A 19,517-nucleotide genomic window follows, 5' to 3' on the forward strand; every position below is an offset into this window, starting at 1 on the left:
GGAAAGAACAATATAAACGAGTAATCATACAATCTTGTTAGAAAGGAAACTCAAGTTTTACTGTAACAATAGATATTTTTCCAAGAAAATACATCTATTTATTGTGAGTTTAAATAATCCAGCTTGGATGGGATCTTCTTAAACTTTGGAGCCATGACTATACTTCTAAGACTGTCTGAAAAGCAGCACTTAAGTTTCAAGTACAACATTAATCTTTATCCATTTCTAATTAATCAAAACATTCTAAAATATAACTTTGAAGTACTTGAACAAGACTCAGTCATTATGGTAAAGTTAGAAGGTGTTTCTTTGACATAATTAAACTGAAATCATTTTTTAATACATTTTGTAATTCAAGATTGTGCTGTATTCTAAATAGTGTGCACTGTGCTGAATTCATGAAGAAGAAAAAGGGGAAAAAAGGCTTCTGCCCTCTAATAGCTCAAGGTCGAGTATCTCAGAAACTGTGACAAATACTGTATGTGAAATCCTTTAAAAATGTGCACATTAAATATTTATAATGCAACATTTAGGGAGCATTTACAAGGGAGGGAAAAGGATTAGAAGTTTCACTAGTTATTAGTTTTAGTTTCAGCTGAGGAACAGTGGGAACCTTTGAATATTTAATCCTTGAAAACTCTTGAACTATATGTATTCTAGACAGTAAAGCTCAGAGAATTGTTTTTCAGTTTGTACACTCTTTATTTTACAGATGATGAAGCAATGATTATAACATTTTCATAATATGCTTCTTTTTTGGTGCACTTAAATATGCCATTTATTGCCTGTTTTTCTAACTAGAATGGAAGGTCCTTGAGAATATTATCAATATGTTTACTGTTACACCTTAAACACTTAGGACAATGCCTGCCCCAGAGTGAGCCCTCAGTAATTATTTATTAACTTAATTGTATTAACATATCTGAAAAACAATGTGGAAATTCTAAATTATATACTTAGAAATATGGCTCTAGGGCTTAGTTTTTGACGTTAATATTTTGCTATTTCCAAATAAGCTTTCTGTTAATAGCCAATTATAATTATTGGTTCTATCAATTATATTCTTCTCTATTTCTAAATGTACAAATGCAAGGAATGTTTGTTTTAAGGAATCAGAGCAGTAAGGAACTTTTTACATGGCTTTTAATTAACTGATTGGCTGGATCATACAGTGAAACGTGTAGAAGTGTTTAAGGATTCAGTCTTCTTTGAACTAACTGTATCACTGTGCCCTTTCTTGGTGCTTTCAGTACTGCCCCTTACGTTCTTGTGCCATCCGCTTTGCTCCTTTGCCTTCACTTTGTGTTCATTATCTTGTTCCTGGGCCTATGGTCGTTTTCTTCTTTGCTGCATGTTCCTGTTGTATTAATACTTCCCAGTCGTCTGGCAGTCTTGGTGTGTTTTTCAGTTTTGTCAGCGTAGATAGGATGGACAAATAGGTCTCTGGATTTAAAGGAAAAAAATCACTCTTTGTAAATTTGATAGATTAAAAATTCCAGAATAAGGTGATACTTTATTTTTAATTTCTGCACAATGGACACATTTAAACATGTTTAAGGATTAATAACAATGATATATTAATAATAGATTAATTGAAATTATAGAAGGTGTTTAAGTTCTATTCAGTTTCCTCAGTAACACTGTTCTTCTGTGTTACCTTCTATTCTTCCCTGCTTATTTTAACTGTTTAAAGACTTTTCTAAATTATGTATCTTTGAAGTACTTCTGTAGTGTCTTTTGTATTTTTAGGAAACAAATTTTAAAAATTCAAAATTGCTATTTTCTCATGTTGGTAATTAAACATAGTAAAGTACAAATTTTGCATCTTGATAGATTAAATCAAAGTTGAGGGGAGCCTGAAGACAGAAAATGACGAAGTGGAGCTATGACCTGGCAAGTCAGTGTGGACTTAGGTCTTGGAAATATAGACTGAAAGCCTAAAATCTTTAAACATCACGTTCACGCTTTTTCATCAAATTTCAAATTGTTAAAATTAAACTATCCCCTTCTAATTTAAAAAGAAAAGTAGAGAATAAAAAGAAGACCCCAGTCATAAAATGAGTTTTAGACTCACATATCATGTTACCTTTGAGATGGAAAATATTTAATAAGTTTAAATTACTAAATGACTATGAGCAATCATAGTTTATTAAGAGAGACTTAGATTTGGGTGGTTATACATAACCCAGTCTTTGAAATTGGTCGATGTGAAAGGAAAGGGTTGTTTCCTCCTATATTGTGTCTTTTAATGCCAGAGTCAAAACAGTGGACATTGTGCTTGTTAACTACTCTGAATCAGTATGGTAATGTTTTATTCCTAGCAAAAGTAATTTCAACATGTAAAAATTTTGAATTAGATTTCATTATCAGTTTTAAAAATACTCATCATCATGTAAGGATTGTTTAAATTATTCTACTTTTCCACAGTAATCCCCAAAATTGATGAGAATGACTAATCCACGTTCTTTGTTGAGACACAGATACGTAATGAGGTAAAAAGGGCAGAAAAGTTTTCTTTCTTTGAGGTAATAGTAAATGTCAAGGGCATGCAGTGTTTGTTAATTCTGTAAAATACTCATGGTAGTTATTATACCATTAAAATAGAGTCATTAACTGTGAAATCTTTTGCATCCTTCATTAATCTCAGTCATGAGTTACTCTTCATGACATCTCTATAACTGAGATGTGCAAATTTAATTTGTGGAAAGGAAAACTTATAAACAAAAAAAAGGTGATTTTTGTGTGGGCTGCGTTAAGCCTGACAGAGGTGAGCTTGAGGATCTGAGTTTCTAATTCCAAAGTTCTGCATTTGCAACTGTCATAGGGAATAGTTCTCTGGTTATTTTTAAAACTAGGCAGTGTAGGGGCAATGAGTCACGAATCATTATAAAATGGTGATTATTTTAAGCATGTATTAAGTGTAAATATTTTACATATTGGAGTATTTTAAATTCACCAAGTCTAAAAATGCTGTGAGAGGAGAGGATGGTGAGAGTTTATGTGATGATCTAAAATTTATTCAACCTCATTGTTTACCATGGATCTTTTTTGACTTTATTTTACATTAAAAATTATATGTGCTCTTTTCTTGGTCTTCCTTTTGTAGATACTTTAACAGTTCATTTCCAGTTCATTAGGTTTTCAAAAAAGAGCTATTGTGTTTATTCATCTTCAGCTTGTGTGTTTCTCTGGATTTCAGAGCATTATCTTGAAAAACAAATATATATGCATGTATATATATGAAGAATGAGCTTGAACAAGCAGTAAAAATGAATTAAATAAAAAGCCTTTTTAAGGGTTGATGTTTTATAAAGTTTAAGGCGTTTGTATGTGCACTTTCTTTTTACATTCACAGGGTTTGGGTACTAATTTTATCTGCTTTTTTTTTTTTTTTAATTACTATGTGTCAAGTAATTTACAAAACTTGCAGTATGGCAGCAGTTGTGATTTCTGAATCCTAGAAATGTCCAAAGTAGGTTTTGTTTGCCTAAAAGATCAGCACATTTGAAATCATCAAATAGTGTTGAGTGTCATTAACCCATGGTGTTATCCATTTTAGATGGTAATTTAGCTATGTGTTTTTTTCCAGAATTTACATTTGAAAACATGAAACTCTCCTAACATTCATGATACCTTCCATAACTAAAACTGTTAAGATTTAGAGATTCTTTTAAATTTTAATTTATGGACTTAATATAATCAAATCCATGCAGATTGAAACATGGATGGATGAAAAGAATGGTAGGACATTCTTATTGAGTCAGGGTATTGTGGTATTCAAATCCTGGCTTTTATAGTTAATAATATGGCCTCTTTGGATCAGGAATTTAATCTCTTTTCCTCAGATATCCTAACTTACAGCAGAAGAGTAAAATTCTATGAATAAGTAAAGTGAAAAAATAATTTTATGATATTTTACATAGGATACTTTTATCTCTGAGTGTTTTCCTTTGCTTTGACAAGTATTTTTTTAAAAACAGTGACAAATATATAACAGAGTTTCAAACTGAACCTACACTCATTATGTCCTTTATTATATATTTTGCTTCTTTCTTGTCTCTTTTAAATTTACTGCTTTAATAGGTTTTCTCTTTGATCATTTCCTAGTGTTATATGACTCTAGGATCCTTGATCCTTAATTGCTTGGCCATGAACAGTTCCAGTTGGTCATAAATTTATGAGCTTAGCTTTCTGTTTTAAACAGAGATTACCATTGGGGGAATATTAAAGCCAGCCAACTTTCAGCAGTTTTCTCTTTTTTTTTTTTTCCCCAGGACAGATTTTAAATGTTTGTAGTTAAATTATTTGACTTTTTGTGAGTCTTTGCTGATCTGGTTAATGGAAATATACATTTGCCATGTTATAGTGTTTTAGAAACTATTTTCACATGTAATATAAAATTAATCACTCGAGGGTCTGTAATAAAACACATTTATATTACCACTAATCATTTTTATTTAGTAATTTATATGTTATTTTTTAATCCTGCTCTTACAGCTTTTTGACTTTTTAATCAATCATTTTTAATCAGTAGCTCAAATTCATTTATTTGTTTGTAGTTGGAGATTTAGATTTTGGAGTCATCATAATGTCATTGGAATAGTATTTTAAACTATTAAGTGAATAAAATATTCCTGGGGAAAGCATATAGAATAAGAGGGAAAATACCAAAGATGAAATGCTTTAAGGATGGGCAGAGATAGAGGAAAGCACATCTCTGTGTGTGGAATACGAAACTGTGCTATGGTGATAATGAGTTTGCTCAAAGATGACTTCATTTGTCAAGTTCTTAAAGGGGCAAAGAGAAAATTGCACATGAAAGTGTAAACTAAAGTGAAATTAAAGTCTACAGAAAAATAATAATACTAGAGGTGGTAATTTCTGATTCTTGGTTGTCCATAGAAGACATAACGCCATTCAGGTGTCAGCCGTGGGAGGTTGAGAGAAGAGACAGTCAAACTGGATCAACTTAATGAACCTAGAATTGTCTGTATCGAACTCTTCTAGGCTTAAATTTGCCCACATGATGTGGGAGTGCCTTCATGGTCAGTTTTACAGAATATTCTGTTGCCTCCTACATTTTTGATAGTGTCTAGTTTCAAGTGTCTAGTCTCTGTGTTACAGAGGCAGCTTCCCTCTCTTTGTCCTGGCCCAGGAGAGGGAGACTTTGTCATGTAAGGGGCGCACCAGCAGGCAGGGGACATGGGGGTAGTTCGGTTACTAACCCTGTGGCTTTAGATTAGACCTTTGTCATCACTGTTCCACAGAGTCTTCATCTTCTCAGCATGGACAGTAAGAATGCTTGCCTGCCTGATGTTTTAAGTGTGTAGTGGGTTTATCCTAAAAAGTAAGATCTTTGTGAACCACAGTTATAAAATTTAAATTGTATACAGTTGACCCTTGAACAACACAAGGGTTAGTCGAAAATTGGCATATAACGTTACAGTTGGCTTTCCATATCCATGGTTCCTCCATCTCCAAAGTTCTGCATCTGTGGATTCAACCAATCACGATCATGTAGTGCTGTACTATTTACTGGAAAGAATCCACATGTAAGTGGACCTGCCCAGTTCAAACCCCATGTTTTTCACAAGTCAACTGTACATACAGAATTTTTTGTTATTGCCCTGTGTTTCAGTAGTAAATTATGTGGTTCTACTTTCATCTGTATAAAATTGGGATTAGAATTACCTCCTGAAGACATATTAATAATGAACTCTTTAAGCAGAGGAAAGATAATTTTCGAAAGTATGAAGGAATGAGATCCAGAACATTTGTGAGTTATTTCCTAAATCCTGATTTTCTAAGTCACTAGTTCTCAAAATGTGATACCTGCCCCTCAGCATCACTTGGGAACTTGTTAGTAATGCAGACTGTGGGGCCCCATCCTAGACCTACTGAGTCAGAAATTCTAGAGGGTGGAGTCCAGCAATGTGTTTCAGTAGCCTTCCAGATGATTCTAATGTCTATGAAAGTTTGAGAATCACTGCTCTGGCTGATTAAATTTTCCTACTTAGAATGCAGTTTTAATTCCACTCTTGTTTATGTGGAAAGCTAAATGCAACTCATTCCCCACTGAAAAGGTAAATTAATTGCTCTAGTTGGTTTCATTAATTCAGAGACCTAACATATCGTTACAGTAGAATTGCATGTAACTAAACGTAAAACTGGAAAAATGTTGAGTAACATCTTTGGAAGTTAGTTTCCACTTAATCGAGAGTGAGAATAGATCTAACTTTTAAGGATTTTTGCAGCTTTAGAATGATGTGTTTCTTTAGATTTGCTAAAAAGACAGTAACTGCCAGTTATGCAACCTACATTCATTCATAAAGATATAAACTAACATGTGCCTTTTTAAAACCCGAATTTACTTTTTTTCTGCCTTGGTGAGTAGAAACTTCTAGGCAGAAAAAAATCTGTGAATATCATCAGAAAGCACTGAACTGTGTACACCTAATCTTTGTCTCCTGAAAACTTAGAATATAACATAGTTTTTTAAAAAAATTTTCGGTTTCTTCCTTCTTTCCCTCAAAAGGACAATGCTTCATTTACCAAACAAACAAACAAACTTGATGTTACTGAAGTGAAATATCTATCTATTACCTCAAAGGATCTAGAAGGAACTCACTTCAGGTACACTTATATATGATTGGAAATTATTTGTAAATACTCATCCATACTAGACTGGGGATGTTTTCCGTATATTCAAGAAATACTACATTACTTAACCCTTTCTAATTTATAGATGCAGTTGGTTGAATTTCATAATAGGTGATAGCTTTGCTCTCTTTTATGCTTATACGAATGTGGGAATGGAATTTAACTTTTCCTACCAGAAGTAATAAAGGGGGATGATAAACATTATTGTAAAATAAATTGAATTTATGTCAACAATTAGAGATTAAAAAGCCTTATGCTTTTTCCTGGCAAGACATTTACCATGTCATCTTTCTGTTTAAATGCCAACTACAGTAACAAAATACAAAGTATAGTTTACCACATGCCAATATTTGTTCCCCGTGAATTTCTCTCTTGAGAAATTCAGAGCATGTTTTTTGAAGAGGAAATATTTGGCTTGTAGGGAGAAATGGAAATCTGAGCTTAGATGTATAAGGAAGGAAAGTGCCGTATTAGGAAACACGGATATGATTAAATGCATGTGGGAAAAAGACTTGAATCAGTTGGTAATAATTATATGGGTAATATTATAATCTGATAATGCTGTGATATATTTACACTCTAAATTCCATTATCAATTAAATTCTTGTTTAATTGCATCATTGATCTCTCAAAGAACAAATAGTTGAAATATTTTGATGGTTTATTATCTTAATATTCCGCTGAATGCTGAAAGTCAGAGCCTTACACTTTGGAAGGTGTAAGCCTTACACTTTGCACATGTGGGGAGGATTTTAACAAATGTCTCTTCAGTACGGCCAGTGTTTCTCGAGTAGCAGAACTGGCTTATGACTTATTTTCAGATATTATATTTTGTTTCTATGAACTGCCATGTATTTAATTCCAGGGGTGTAATGATTAAAGTGTCTTCTGTATCTGATGATGCATATAATTTTTATAACAATTTACATGTTTGAAGTACCTTCAGATTTATGTTGCACAGTCATCATAGCAGTCCTGTTAGACACTCTTTAATGCTCCCTGTTTAGAGATGAGAAAACACTCAATTATCCCTAGTTTGCAACTTTTAGTGTCAGCTTCCATAATGGTTTGAGGGTGTGTAAACTCAGCATATAGCCCATTTTCTCCATCCTTGACTGTCAGTTATAGATTCAGGCATTAACCCAGGTACTCTACATGTTATTTTAGCTCTCACAAGAATTTGTCTCCAGAGGTATCACTGTCCTAATTTAAAGATGAGGAAACTAAAGGTCAAAGGTGGTTAGCATGGGAGAGAAGTCTGGTAGGTGATTAATAATAGCTCATGCAATTAGGATTAGGCTACCTGGGTTCTTATCTAGGCTCTACCACTTAAAGCTAGAACCTTGGGAAAGTTTCCTAACCTCCTTAAGTCTCAGTTTCCTAATCTACTGAAAGGACAGTAAGGCCAGTTCCATAGAACTCTTATGAAGATTAAATAAACAAGACGTAATACATGGAGACTGCCTGGCATACAGTGTGGGCTCTAAGTATCACATATTATTATGAAGGAAATTATTTAAGGCCACTCAGATGGTAGGAAGTCATATCCCCACATCATCTTCTTACTCTTTTATTGCTTTCTGACCAGGGCAAGAAATGTATATGTGAAAGTGAGTAGTATTAATTAATACATCTTCCAGTAACTTTAAGAAGGGAGAGGTGGTAGGTATGAGATCAAGAAGTAGAGGACAAACTTCATGGAAAGGGAAAAATTACATAGTTTGGGTCAGGTGGCTAGGACATAAAATAAGTTTTCTAAAAAGTCATATTAGTATTTTTTAGATGAGAATGGGAAGGAAGTGCACCCTTCCTCGACTCATCTTCGCACAATATTTACTTGAATTCTTAACTGATTAATTATTAGCCTTAAACAAGAGAGCAACAGAAATACTTGTTTGCTTGTTTTTGGAAGAACCCTCCAGTGGTCCTTCCCCCAAATGCATTTACCACTTTTCCTACTTAAGCAGTAGTTATACATACGTATTAAACATTGTCCCTCTAACATTTAGAATTGTAAGCATTGTTGTTTAGAAAGAATTTATTCTTTTTCAAGTTCCTCTGATACTTTAATTAAATTCCATCCTGGTACTTAATGTTTTTGACATTCTTTACCAATATTTTTGACATTCTTTTCTAGTTCTTCATTTCCATAGCTTATATGCCCTACTTAAAGGCAGAGTCTGTCTAATGTCTAATTACATTGGCTAATATCCCCAATACAAGACCAGAAACAAATTGTAAGTTACTGAGATGAATGGCCTCTTTCATTTCTTATTCAGCTTCTCAGTGGTCCAATAACTCTAGTGGGAACTGACATCATTCCACTGATTAAAAGTTAACTTTAAAAGATTCCTAATAAGAAAATTTAGGCATTGTAAATTTGACACAATATCTATCCATTTTTAGGATGACTTTGCTTCTTTCATAATGTCGGGGTTTGGGTTTTGTTTTCTTTCTTTCATAATGTCGGGGTTTGGGTTTTGTTGTTTTCTTTCTAATAGCAAATCTTATTGATATTTGGTATAACTCTTAAATTGTGCCTCGTACTGGAGCTTTTGGAAAAGTAGGAGAGTGTAGTTAACCCTTACATTGTGAGGTTTTAATGCGTTCAAGCAAATGTGGCCACTGGAAAGCAAGGAACAACAAATCTGTCCTTTACCTTTCAACGAGAAAAGATTAAGCCTTTCCTTTGGTCTTGGTTAACTGTTAGATCAGTTAGTTTACCTCAAACTGTATTTGGGCCTAAAGAAATCTGTTCTGTGGCCTTTTGGAATTGTTATATTCAGAGGCCAGGTTTTTGGCTTCTTCTTTCAAAGAGATATGCTTCAAGTTCTGCAAAGGCAAGGACTTGGCATAAGAGTCCAGTGTGACACATGCACTGCTGGTTTACCAGAAAATATGCTTCACACATGAAAATGTTTTATATGTGATGCTTTGCTCAAACTGAGAGAACAATCTGGTTATTAATATATCTCCAGCTTATCACTGAGCCAGATTATCCTTAGCGCTTAAAAATCCAATGAAATAAGAAATCTTAAAAGGAACGTCACAGTTGGTTTGGCTTAATGGTTTCTCTTATTTTAAATATCACAGGTTAAAAAAAGATCAGAAAAATAGAAAGATGGTGTAATAGTGTGTCTACAAGTTTCAACTTTATAACAGGGCAATCTATGAGCTTTGGGAAATACTGCTAATAATTAAAGCTACCAACTAATATTGAGCTGCTCTACGTCAGGAACTTCACATATATTCTAATTATTCTTCACAACGGCCCTGCAGGGTGTTTTTGTTTGTTTGTTTGCTTTTTCAATTACCACTTTACATATTAGGAGACAGGCTCAGAAAGCTCACACATTTAGGAAAAGGCAGAGCTGAGATTTGAACTCAGCTCTGTCAGATACCAATGTCCATCCACATGTTTTAACTGAGAAGACATTTGAGAGTGCTTGGAAAAATGCTAAATAAGTAAATGGTAACAATTATTATTTCTATTCAGCTGTGCTGCCTCCCAGACTATAAATGCATGCACACACACACGATGTGGAGAGAGATGGGAAGGTGGGGAGATGCAGCATTACTGCGTGGTACCCTCTATAGTAAGCATCCCACCATCCTGTCAGACTCCCGTTCACATATGCAATCCATAAGCAACTAGAAGATGATAATGAAAGAGAAGCCACATTACAAGGTGTAGTAGTACCTAGGAATAGACATAAAAATACTTTTTTGTGGAAAACTTCAAAACATTCTAGTGGGACAAAAAATACAGACTTGAACAAATGGGAAAACATACATGTTCTCAGATTGATTCAACATCATAAAGACATTAATTCTCCATGAATTGACCTATAAATTTAATATGAACTTAATAATACTACTAACAGTTTTTTTACCTTAAAACTAGACAAGAGGATCCTAACCTCAATGGACATATATTTCTTAATAAGGCATTTGGTTGATTCTTCTCACCACCCAGTAGTTCACAGATGTTAAGATAAATATGTAGAGACATACTAAAAATATTTTTATAGGTTAGGTTGTGAGGAACCTTATTCTCCTAAATAGATAAGAACTGCAGGAGTGTTTATAGCAATGTCGTGGCAATTCTTTGAAACTCCTTAAGTAATATGCCAAAAATCATATAGTGAACTCATCAAAAATTATCTTTAAGAATCTGTCAGGGACTTCCCTGGTGGAGCAGTGGTTAAGAATCTGCCTGCCAACGCAGGGGACACGGGTTCCATCTCTGGTCCGGGAAGATCCCATATGCTGCGGAGCAACTAAGCCTGTGCGCCACAACTACTGAGCCTGCACCCTAGAGCCTGCGAGCCACAACTACTGAAGCCCGCGCTTAGATCCCATGCTTAGCAACAAGAGAAACCACCTCAATGAGAAGCCCGCACACCAACGAAGAGTAGCCCCCGCTCGCCACAACTAAAGAAAGCCCTCGCAGCAATGAAGACCCAAAGCAGCCAAAAAAAAAAAAAAACACCAGAATCTGTCAGCTGACTGGAAACCACCCATTGGCAAAGGATTGTTCACTTAGTTACTGTAGTACCAGTAGATACCAATTTTTCAAATTATCTCTGTGTTTGGTGTACAGAGGTTTTTTATTATAGCTCTTTGAAACTGCTTATTTTAAAAACCACCTATACTATATCATTGTTTTTCCCTTTTTTTCATAGTTGCATTAAAGTCCACCCCAGCTGACAGAAATGGAGTCCAGGACAACTGTAGAACAAAATTCAGAGAAGGCCTGAACTTGCAGGAAGGAGAATTCTTACTGCAGGTAAATTGTAGTAAATATAGTTCGTTTTCATTAGGACAGTTATAAATGGAGAATTAATTAACAGCCTTTTAATTATCCCCAGTTTATTTAGGACTCACCCAGCGTTTCATACCACTTTCATCTGAAGTACAATAGCGGTATAATGTTAGTATTGTACATGAAAAAATGGAATTTTATGAAGCATATTTATTAGAAGTCTAGTTATCACTTTCCATGTTGCATTTCTTTAAATAGCAAGAACTCCTAGATTATTTTAAAGGTTCTCATTTAAGACACTGGATTTATGTATATGTTTTGAGGAATATAGCTCCATTAAAATAATTGTATTTGTTAAATAGTTTGAAATTGTTCTTAACCTGAACTTTATTTTTTTCAATGTGTTCTTATAATTATATTTTCTTTTAGCAGCTGTGTGTGACTTATCACCTTGCTACAGATTTTTTTCAACAACCGTCAGCCCTATTGTCATGCGCTAGAACTTGGAGAGTTTCTAGTAGATTTGTCTATAAAAGTATTTTAAATCTTTTCCAATTTTTCTTTCTTTTGGATCTGATACAATGCTCGATTCTCAGTTAAAATTCTCAGGTATTTATCTTATTAAAGAAAGATAGAATGAAGATGTGTGCTATAAAGAATATATATATATGTATAACTACATCACTTTGTGGTACACCTGAAACTAACTCTCAACACTGTAAATTAACTATACTTCAATTAAAAAAATGGTAAAAAAAAAACTAGTTAAATAAAATAAAACAGAAAAGATGTGTGCTATAATCTGCGCTACTACTATTACATAATAATTTTCAATTCTACCCAGTGAACTGTGTGGAGAACTTAATTTGTCATTGTGACAAAAAGTAGCCATAAGTTTCAGTAACTCCATTCATTCAGTAAATGCTTAAGTGTAACCTAACAATTTATAAGATTTTATTATAATTTTGTAATTGTGTTCATATCCCTGATACCGAAAATTAACTTTTGCTTCCATTATGTTAGAAAAAATTAAATATATTCAACCGTGAGTTGTCCTCCTCCTGCCTCTAGCTGAGGATTTTTATGTATATTAGCTGAAACGTAAAGACCCCTTTTTCAGGTCACAGGAAGCATTCTAATAATTGCTGCTGAATGTGATTAAACATGCATCTTAGTTTATGTAGTAAAGTAATAAGGAAGTTCTTTATCTCAAGTGAAAATAGACAAATGTGGCGTGCTTAACACTTGTTAAACTGCTTTAAATTATGGGCCAGTGATTATTTTTTAACATCTTTATTGGAGTATAATTGCTTTACAATGGTGTGTTAGTTCCCGCTGTATAACAACGTGAATCAGCTATACGTATACATATATCCCCATATCCCCTCCTCCGTGCGTCTCCCTCCCTATTCCACAACTCTAGATGGTCACAAAGCACCGAGCTGATCTCCCTGTGCTATGCAGCTGCTTTCCACTAGCTATCTATTTTACATTTGGTAGTGTATATATGTCCATGCCACTCTCACTTCATCCCGGCTTACCCTTTCCCCTCCCTGTGTCCTCAAGTCCGTTCTCTACGTCTGTGTCTTTATTCCTGTCCTGCCCCTGTGTTCTTCAGAGCCATTTTTTTTTCTTTTTAGATTCCATATATATGTGTTAGCATACGATATTTGTTTTCCTCTTTCTGACTTACTTCACTCTGTATGACAGTCTCTAGGTCCATCCAGCTCACTGGAAATAACTCAATTTCGTTTCTTTTTATGGCTGAGTAATATTCCATTGTATATATATGCCACATGTTCTTTATCCATTCGTCTGTTGATGGACACTTCGTTTGCTTCCATCTCCTGGCTATTGAAAATAGTGCTGCAGTGAACATTGTGGTACATGACTCTTTTTGAATTATAGTTTTCTCAGGGTATATGCCCAGGAGTGGGACTGCTGGGTCGTATAGTAGTTCTATTTTTAGTTTTCTAAGGAACCTCCATACTGTTCTCCATAGTGGCTGTATCAATTTACATTCCCACCAACAGTGCAAGAGGGTTCCCTTTTCTCCACACCCTCTCCAGCATTTATTGTTTGTAGGTTTTTGATGATGGCCATTCTGACTGGTGTGAGGTGATACCTCATTGTAGTTTTGATTTGCATTTCTCTAACGATTAGTGACGTTGAGCATCCTTTCATGTGTTTGTTGGCATTCTGTATATATTCTTCGGAGAAATGTCTATTTAGGTCTTCTGCCCATTTTTGGATTGGGTTGTTTGTTCTTTTTGATACTGAGCTGCATGAGCTGCTTGTTAATTTTGGAGATTAATCCTTTGTCAGTTGCTTCGTTTGCAAGTATTTTCTACCATTCTGAGGGTGTCTTTTCGTCTTGTTTATGGTTTCCTTTGCTGTGCAAAAGCTTTAAGTTTCATTAGGTCCCATTTGTTTATTTTTGTTTTTTATTTCCATTTCTCTAGCAGGTGGGTCAAAAAGGATCTTGCTGTGATTTATGTCATAGAGTGTTCTGCCTATGTTTTCCTCTAAGAGTTTTATAGTGTCTGGCCTTACAGTTAGGACTTTAATCCATTTTGAATTTATTTTTGTGCATGGTGTTAGGGAGTGTACTAATTTCATCCTTTTACATGTAGCTGTCCAGTTTTCCCAGCACCACTTATTGAAGAGGCTGTCTTTTCTCTACTGTATATTCTTGCCACCTTTATCAAAAATAAGGTGACCATATGTACGTGGGTTTATTTCTGGGCTTTCTATCCTGTTCCATTGATCTATATTTCTGTTTTTGTGCCAGTACCGTACTGTCTTGATGACTGTAGCTTTGTAATATAGTCTGAAGTCTGGGAGCCTGATTCCTCCAGCTCCATTTTTCTTTCTCAATATTGCTTTGGCTATTTGGGGTCTTTTGTGTTTCCATACAAATTGTGAAATTTTTTGTTCTAGTTCTGTGAAAAATGCTGTTGGTAGTTTGATAGGAATTGCATTGAATCTGTAGATTGCTTTGCATAGTATAGTATAGTCATTTTCACAATGTTGATTCTTCCAATCCAAGCACATGGTATATCTCTCCATCTGTTTGTATCATTTTTAATTTCTTTCATCAGTATCTTATAGTTTTCTGCATACAGGTCCTTTGTCTCCTTAGGTAGGTTTATTCCTAGGTATTTTATTCTTTTTGTTGCAGTGGTAAATGGGAGTGTTTCCTTAATTTCTCTTTCAGATTTTTCACAATTAGTGTATAGGAATGCAAGAGATTTCTGTGCATTAATTTTGTATCCTGCTGTTTTACCAAATTCATTGATTAGCTCTAGCAGTTTTCTGGTAGCATCATTAGGATTTTCTATGTATAGTATCATGTCATCTGCAAACAGTGACAGTTTTACTTCTTCTTTTCCGATTGGGATTCCTTTTATATTTCTTTTTCTTGTCTGATTTCTGTGGCTAAACCTTCCAAAACTGTGTTGAATAAGAGTGGTGAGAGTGGGCAGCCTTGTCTTGTTCCTGATCTTAGTGGAAATGCTTTCAGCTTTTCAGCATTGAGAACGATGTTGGCTGTGGGTTTGTCATATATGGCCTTTATTATGTTGAGGTAAGTTCCTCCTGTGCCTACTTTCTGGAGGGTTTTTATCATAAATGGTGTTGAATTTTGTCGAAAGCTTTTTCTGCATCTATTGAGATGATCATATGGTTTTTATCCTTCAGTTTGTTAATATGGTTTATCACATTCATTGATTTGCATATACTGAAGAATCCTTGCATTCCTGGGATAAATCCCACTTGATCATAGTATATGACCCTTTTAATGTGCTGTTGGATTCTGTTTGCTAGTATTTTGTTGAGGATTTTCACATCTATGTTCATCAGTGATATCTGGGCCCATGATTTTTATTTTTCCCCTAGAATGTTTAGACAAATTGTAAACATATCCTATGTCAAGGACCCAGAATAAAAATATACTGTTGCAAAACTAGTGTTACCTTTTTAATTTTCTGAAGATTGGAAATATTTAGGTATTTAAAATAAGTGGTCTTGTCATTAATTCTGTTGGATGCCATTTGTATAGTATGTGATGCTTCCTCTCTAGTAGGAAGCATCAGACACTATACAATTTGCTTAGGGCCATACCTCTTATCACTTATGGAGCAGATGAACACATTGTAGATATGTGAAAATGGCATCTTTCATTATACACAGTTGCCATGATGGTATCTTACTTTATATTTCCAACGTGTGGTTATCCCCTAGTTATCACTTAGAGGCAGAGGATGTTTCCAGAGGTACAGTATACCATTTGGCTTGAAACTTTTGAAACGAAATCTTTTCCTTTGGTTTTAACAAAGGAGGCACGTGAAGAAAATGTTACAAGATGTTTAATGAAAGTTTAAAATATTTATTTTCTTGATTAGCTTAAATTTGTTACTGTTTTATGAGGAATAAAAATAAAACAATAAAATAACTTTTTGTATCATTTCATTATCTGTTATTTGCTTTACTTGTTTATTTTCTTATATTTAAATATGTTCTATCCATTGCTACTTAATACTGTGCTTATTAAAATCTGTAGCTTCATTTTTGAGATAACAGCAGTTGAAATTATAAATAACAGTACTAATTGCAGTTTATTTCTCTTATTAAATAGTAAGTGAAGCTCAACATGATTTTCAGATAGAGAGATAGTTGTGACTTAGACCAAAGAATAATAATCTCTTTTATTAATATGTAATTACCAAATTAATTCCTTCTTTTAGTTTACTAAGATAAATAATTCAGCACAAGTAATAACCTTGCTCCACATGGTATTTAAGATCATTTAATATCCATATAATTGGTATGTATATATTCTTTTAAGATTGGTATGTATATATTCTTTTAAGAGGCTTTTTGTTTTATTTCTGACAATTAACGTTTGTCTAAAAGTGCTTATCTGTCATACCCTAAATTATCTTTGTGTCACCTGGCATGCACTAATGAGCTTATTGTACAGTACTAAATTCGTTCCACTGTTCGAAAAACATATTCTACAAAATAATATGCATATGATCAATGGATACTATTTTCTAGAAGGAAGACATCTGCAAGATAAAAAAATGCAGTAATGGATATATACTATTACTGCCAGCTAAAACTTAAGAATACTCAATTTGGGGGGTGTTAATCATTAAACATTTAAGTTCTTGGTGGGTGCCTTCGCCATTTTTCATCCTGGGGAAATTGCCAGGTTTTATAAGGCATAATATCTAAAGTCAAGGATCTTAGATCCCAGTTGTGATTACATGAGTTATAGGCATGCAACAGTTGGTGATCAGTAACACTTAAAAGCAGTAGATCGTGATATAATGTTAAGTGTGCAGGCTTTAGAGCTAGACAAAGTTTACCTTCTGGCTCAGCCTTTTCCTAGCTGTATGGCCGTGGGCAAGTTACTGTGCAGCTCTTTACCTCAGTTTCCTCGATTTAAAAACTGGAATATGACACCTACTTCAGTGGATTGCTGAGGGAATTAAAGTACTTGAATACGTTAAAAAAAAAAGCATTTAGAAGAGTGGCTGTTAAATAGTAGGTGCTGTTTGTTGTCTGCATAATTAAGTTCTCAGAAGTATATTATAGCCCAGGGATCTTGAAGGTGAAAGGACTTTGAGGGAAAAGGAAGACAGTCACCATATTTCTTTTACCTCTTCTAACACTGAGGGTATCCACAAGACTGTGTGAGCATCATAAGCACAGGCGCAGTACCTTCTTCAGTTTTGAATCTCAGTACTTAGCATGCATCCTCTTTGGTATGCAATATTTCATTAAGTGTTGAATGAACTACTTGCTGTCGTTTATGTATCTCTCTATAGTTCACAAAGCATGATCATGTAAATCTTTATCTGCTCATTTCCACAACCTCATATTATAGTAATGGTGCCTTACGTGAATTGAGCGCCAGCTCTGTACCAGGCACTGTACAGTGCCTGTTTTTCAAACAATGACACTAAAGCTTAAAGGGGTAAATAACTTAATAAAACCACACAGTTAGTAAGAAACAGAAGAATCCAGTCCAAATTCTGACTCCAAACTGTGTGGTTCTTAAACTAAACCATTCCACGTCTCATTTTACATGAAGAAGAGTGTCTCAGGAGGGTTTAACAATGATCACATAGCATAGAGTAAAACAAGTACTGAATTAAACTCAAGCAGGAAATAAGGAGGGCTTTAGAATTAAAATATGTGATCACGATTAATGTTTAAGTTGATCTAAATACTTTTATTACCTTAGACTATAAGGATGTTAACGTTGGACTTGAACCACCACTAAAAGAATAGAAAAAGAGAGGATAACTTCTAAACTAAAAGAAAGAAGGAGTAATAAAAAATAATTGGCCCAAAGCAGGCAAAATGGAAAGAAAAAAGCAGCATAGTATAAGTGGAACAGATAAAAATAACATCTATAAAATGATAGCTTTAAACCTAAATATATTAGTAATTATATTAAATTTAAATGGACTATATTTGCTGTGTACTTGTCTTAACATGTATTCGTTCTACATGTGTATTTTATGTAGAGTCCATTTGTGTATTCCTTTTCTAATAAAAAGTTTTTAAAAGTTTTATAATACTTTGAGAGCATCCACATTTCAAACTGTGTCAGTGCTTAAACTATCTTTGCACAGAGCTTTTCTTCTATCAAATTTTTTTACGGTTCTAATAAACATCTTTACACACTATCTTCCTTTAAAAGCAGTGTGACAGATTACAGTAAATGATGTGTATACAATTATATTTAAAAAACATGTACAGTATATTTAAAACAAAATCTAAAGCATGAGGAAGAAGAAGAAATAAATATTAAAGTTATTGTGATTGAGTATTAAATTACTTCTAAGCTTTTCTTTGGCAGAATCAAAAGGTGTGAATAGATTCTTCTCACTACTGGGGTATGTGGTGTTTCTGCATTTGTGGAGTGTGATAATATTAACCATTTTAAAGATTTTTTCATCAATAAAAGTAACAGCCTTAACTGAAGTCAGTATTTATGGATGATAATATTTTTATTTAGTCACATCACTAATCTTGTAACTTTTTTCCTTGTAGGCACTGAATGGCTTTGTACTGGTTGTCACTACAGATGCTTTGGTCTTTTATGCTTCTTCTACTATACAAGATTACCTGGGGTTTCAGCAGGTAAATATATTTTTCTTAGGTCATTAAAAAAATTTTTTGGAAAATTAATTTTCTACATTTAATTTATCTTATACTTAGGGACACAAGTGATAGTTTGTATATATAAAATGTAATTAAAATACATATGCTATAGAATAAAAAAGTATATGTTTGCAGCTAATATATTTTTATACTTTTAAAAATCTACTGCATTATAATTTCCTTAAGGGTATATGTGATTCATGGATTTTGTGTTTCTTCTTCCACTTATAAAGAACTCATATATATACGAAACTTTAGGGTAAGGGGCAGATAGTGTTTGGACAGGGCCAGACAAGAGAATATTTACCATCAAATTAGTTATGGATACTGGAAGGTATATGACAACTATGAAATGAATGAGGTGATATGTAAAGGTATGAGCAAAATACTATGGCTTCTCCCTTTAATTCCGACTTGTATGGATTATGGAAGCTTTCCTGAAGGAAATGGTATTTAAGCTAACCTAAAGAAAGTGTAGGTTCCGGATGGGTGGACCATTGTGGAGGGAACACAGAGAAGAAAAGCTAGACGTAATGTAGACAGTAGGTTGGCAGGCCTTGAAGGAGGTGAGCGTGTTTGGTTTAATGTTACTGAGTGTCTAGTGAATAAATGGAGTAATAAGGCATTCAGCATATTTGAGGGGCAAGAACATCCAATATGATTTGAGAAGTTTGTAAGTACACTTGAATGCTAACTACTCTTATGTATCAGTAGTTCTTAAATTCTAATGTGCATAAGAATCACCTGAAGATCTTCATAAGCTGTCATAACATTGATGGGCCTCCTTCCCATATAATCTGATTCAGTACGTCAGAGTGGGGCCCATGTATTTCATTTCTAACAAGCTCCCAGGTGATGCCAAGACTGATGGTTGAATGGCCCCGTCTGCACTGTTATATAGACTGAAGCTTAA

The 19,517-nt window shown here is 34.1% G+C and overlaps 1 protein-coding gene across 2 annotated transcripts in view; it reads left to right on the forward strand.

Moving 5' to 3' along the window:
• The window catches only part of AHR (aryl hydrocarbon receptor), a 50,135-nt gene that overhangs the window by 15,647 nt on the left and 14,971 nt on the right, over positions 1-19,517 (forward strand). For both annotated transcript variants that reach the window (XR_009565106.2, XM_030857134.3), the window contains exons 3-4: positions 11,346-11,449; positions 18,494-18,583. Coding sequence is in view for 1 of the 2 variants with exons in the window: in XM_030857134.3 (XP_030712994.2) it covers positions 11,346-11,449; positions 18,494-18,583 (194 nt within the window). In the remaining variant the exon portion in view is untranslated. The remainder of the gene's footprint in view (positions 1-11,345; positions 11,450-18,493; positions 18,584-19,517) is intronic.

This window comes from Globicephala melas, chromosome 9 (assembly GCF_963455315.2).
Source record: "Globicephala melas chromosome 9, mGloMel1.2, whole genome shotgun sequence".
In the NCBI taxonomy this organism is placed as follows: domain Eukaryota; kingdom Metazoa; phylum Chordata; class Mammalia; order Artiodactyla; family Delphinidae; genus Globicephala; species Globicephala melas.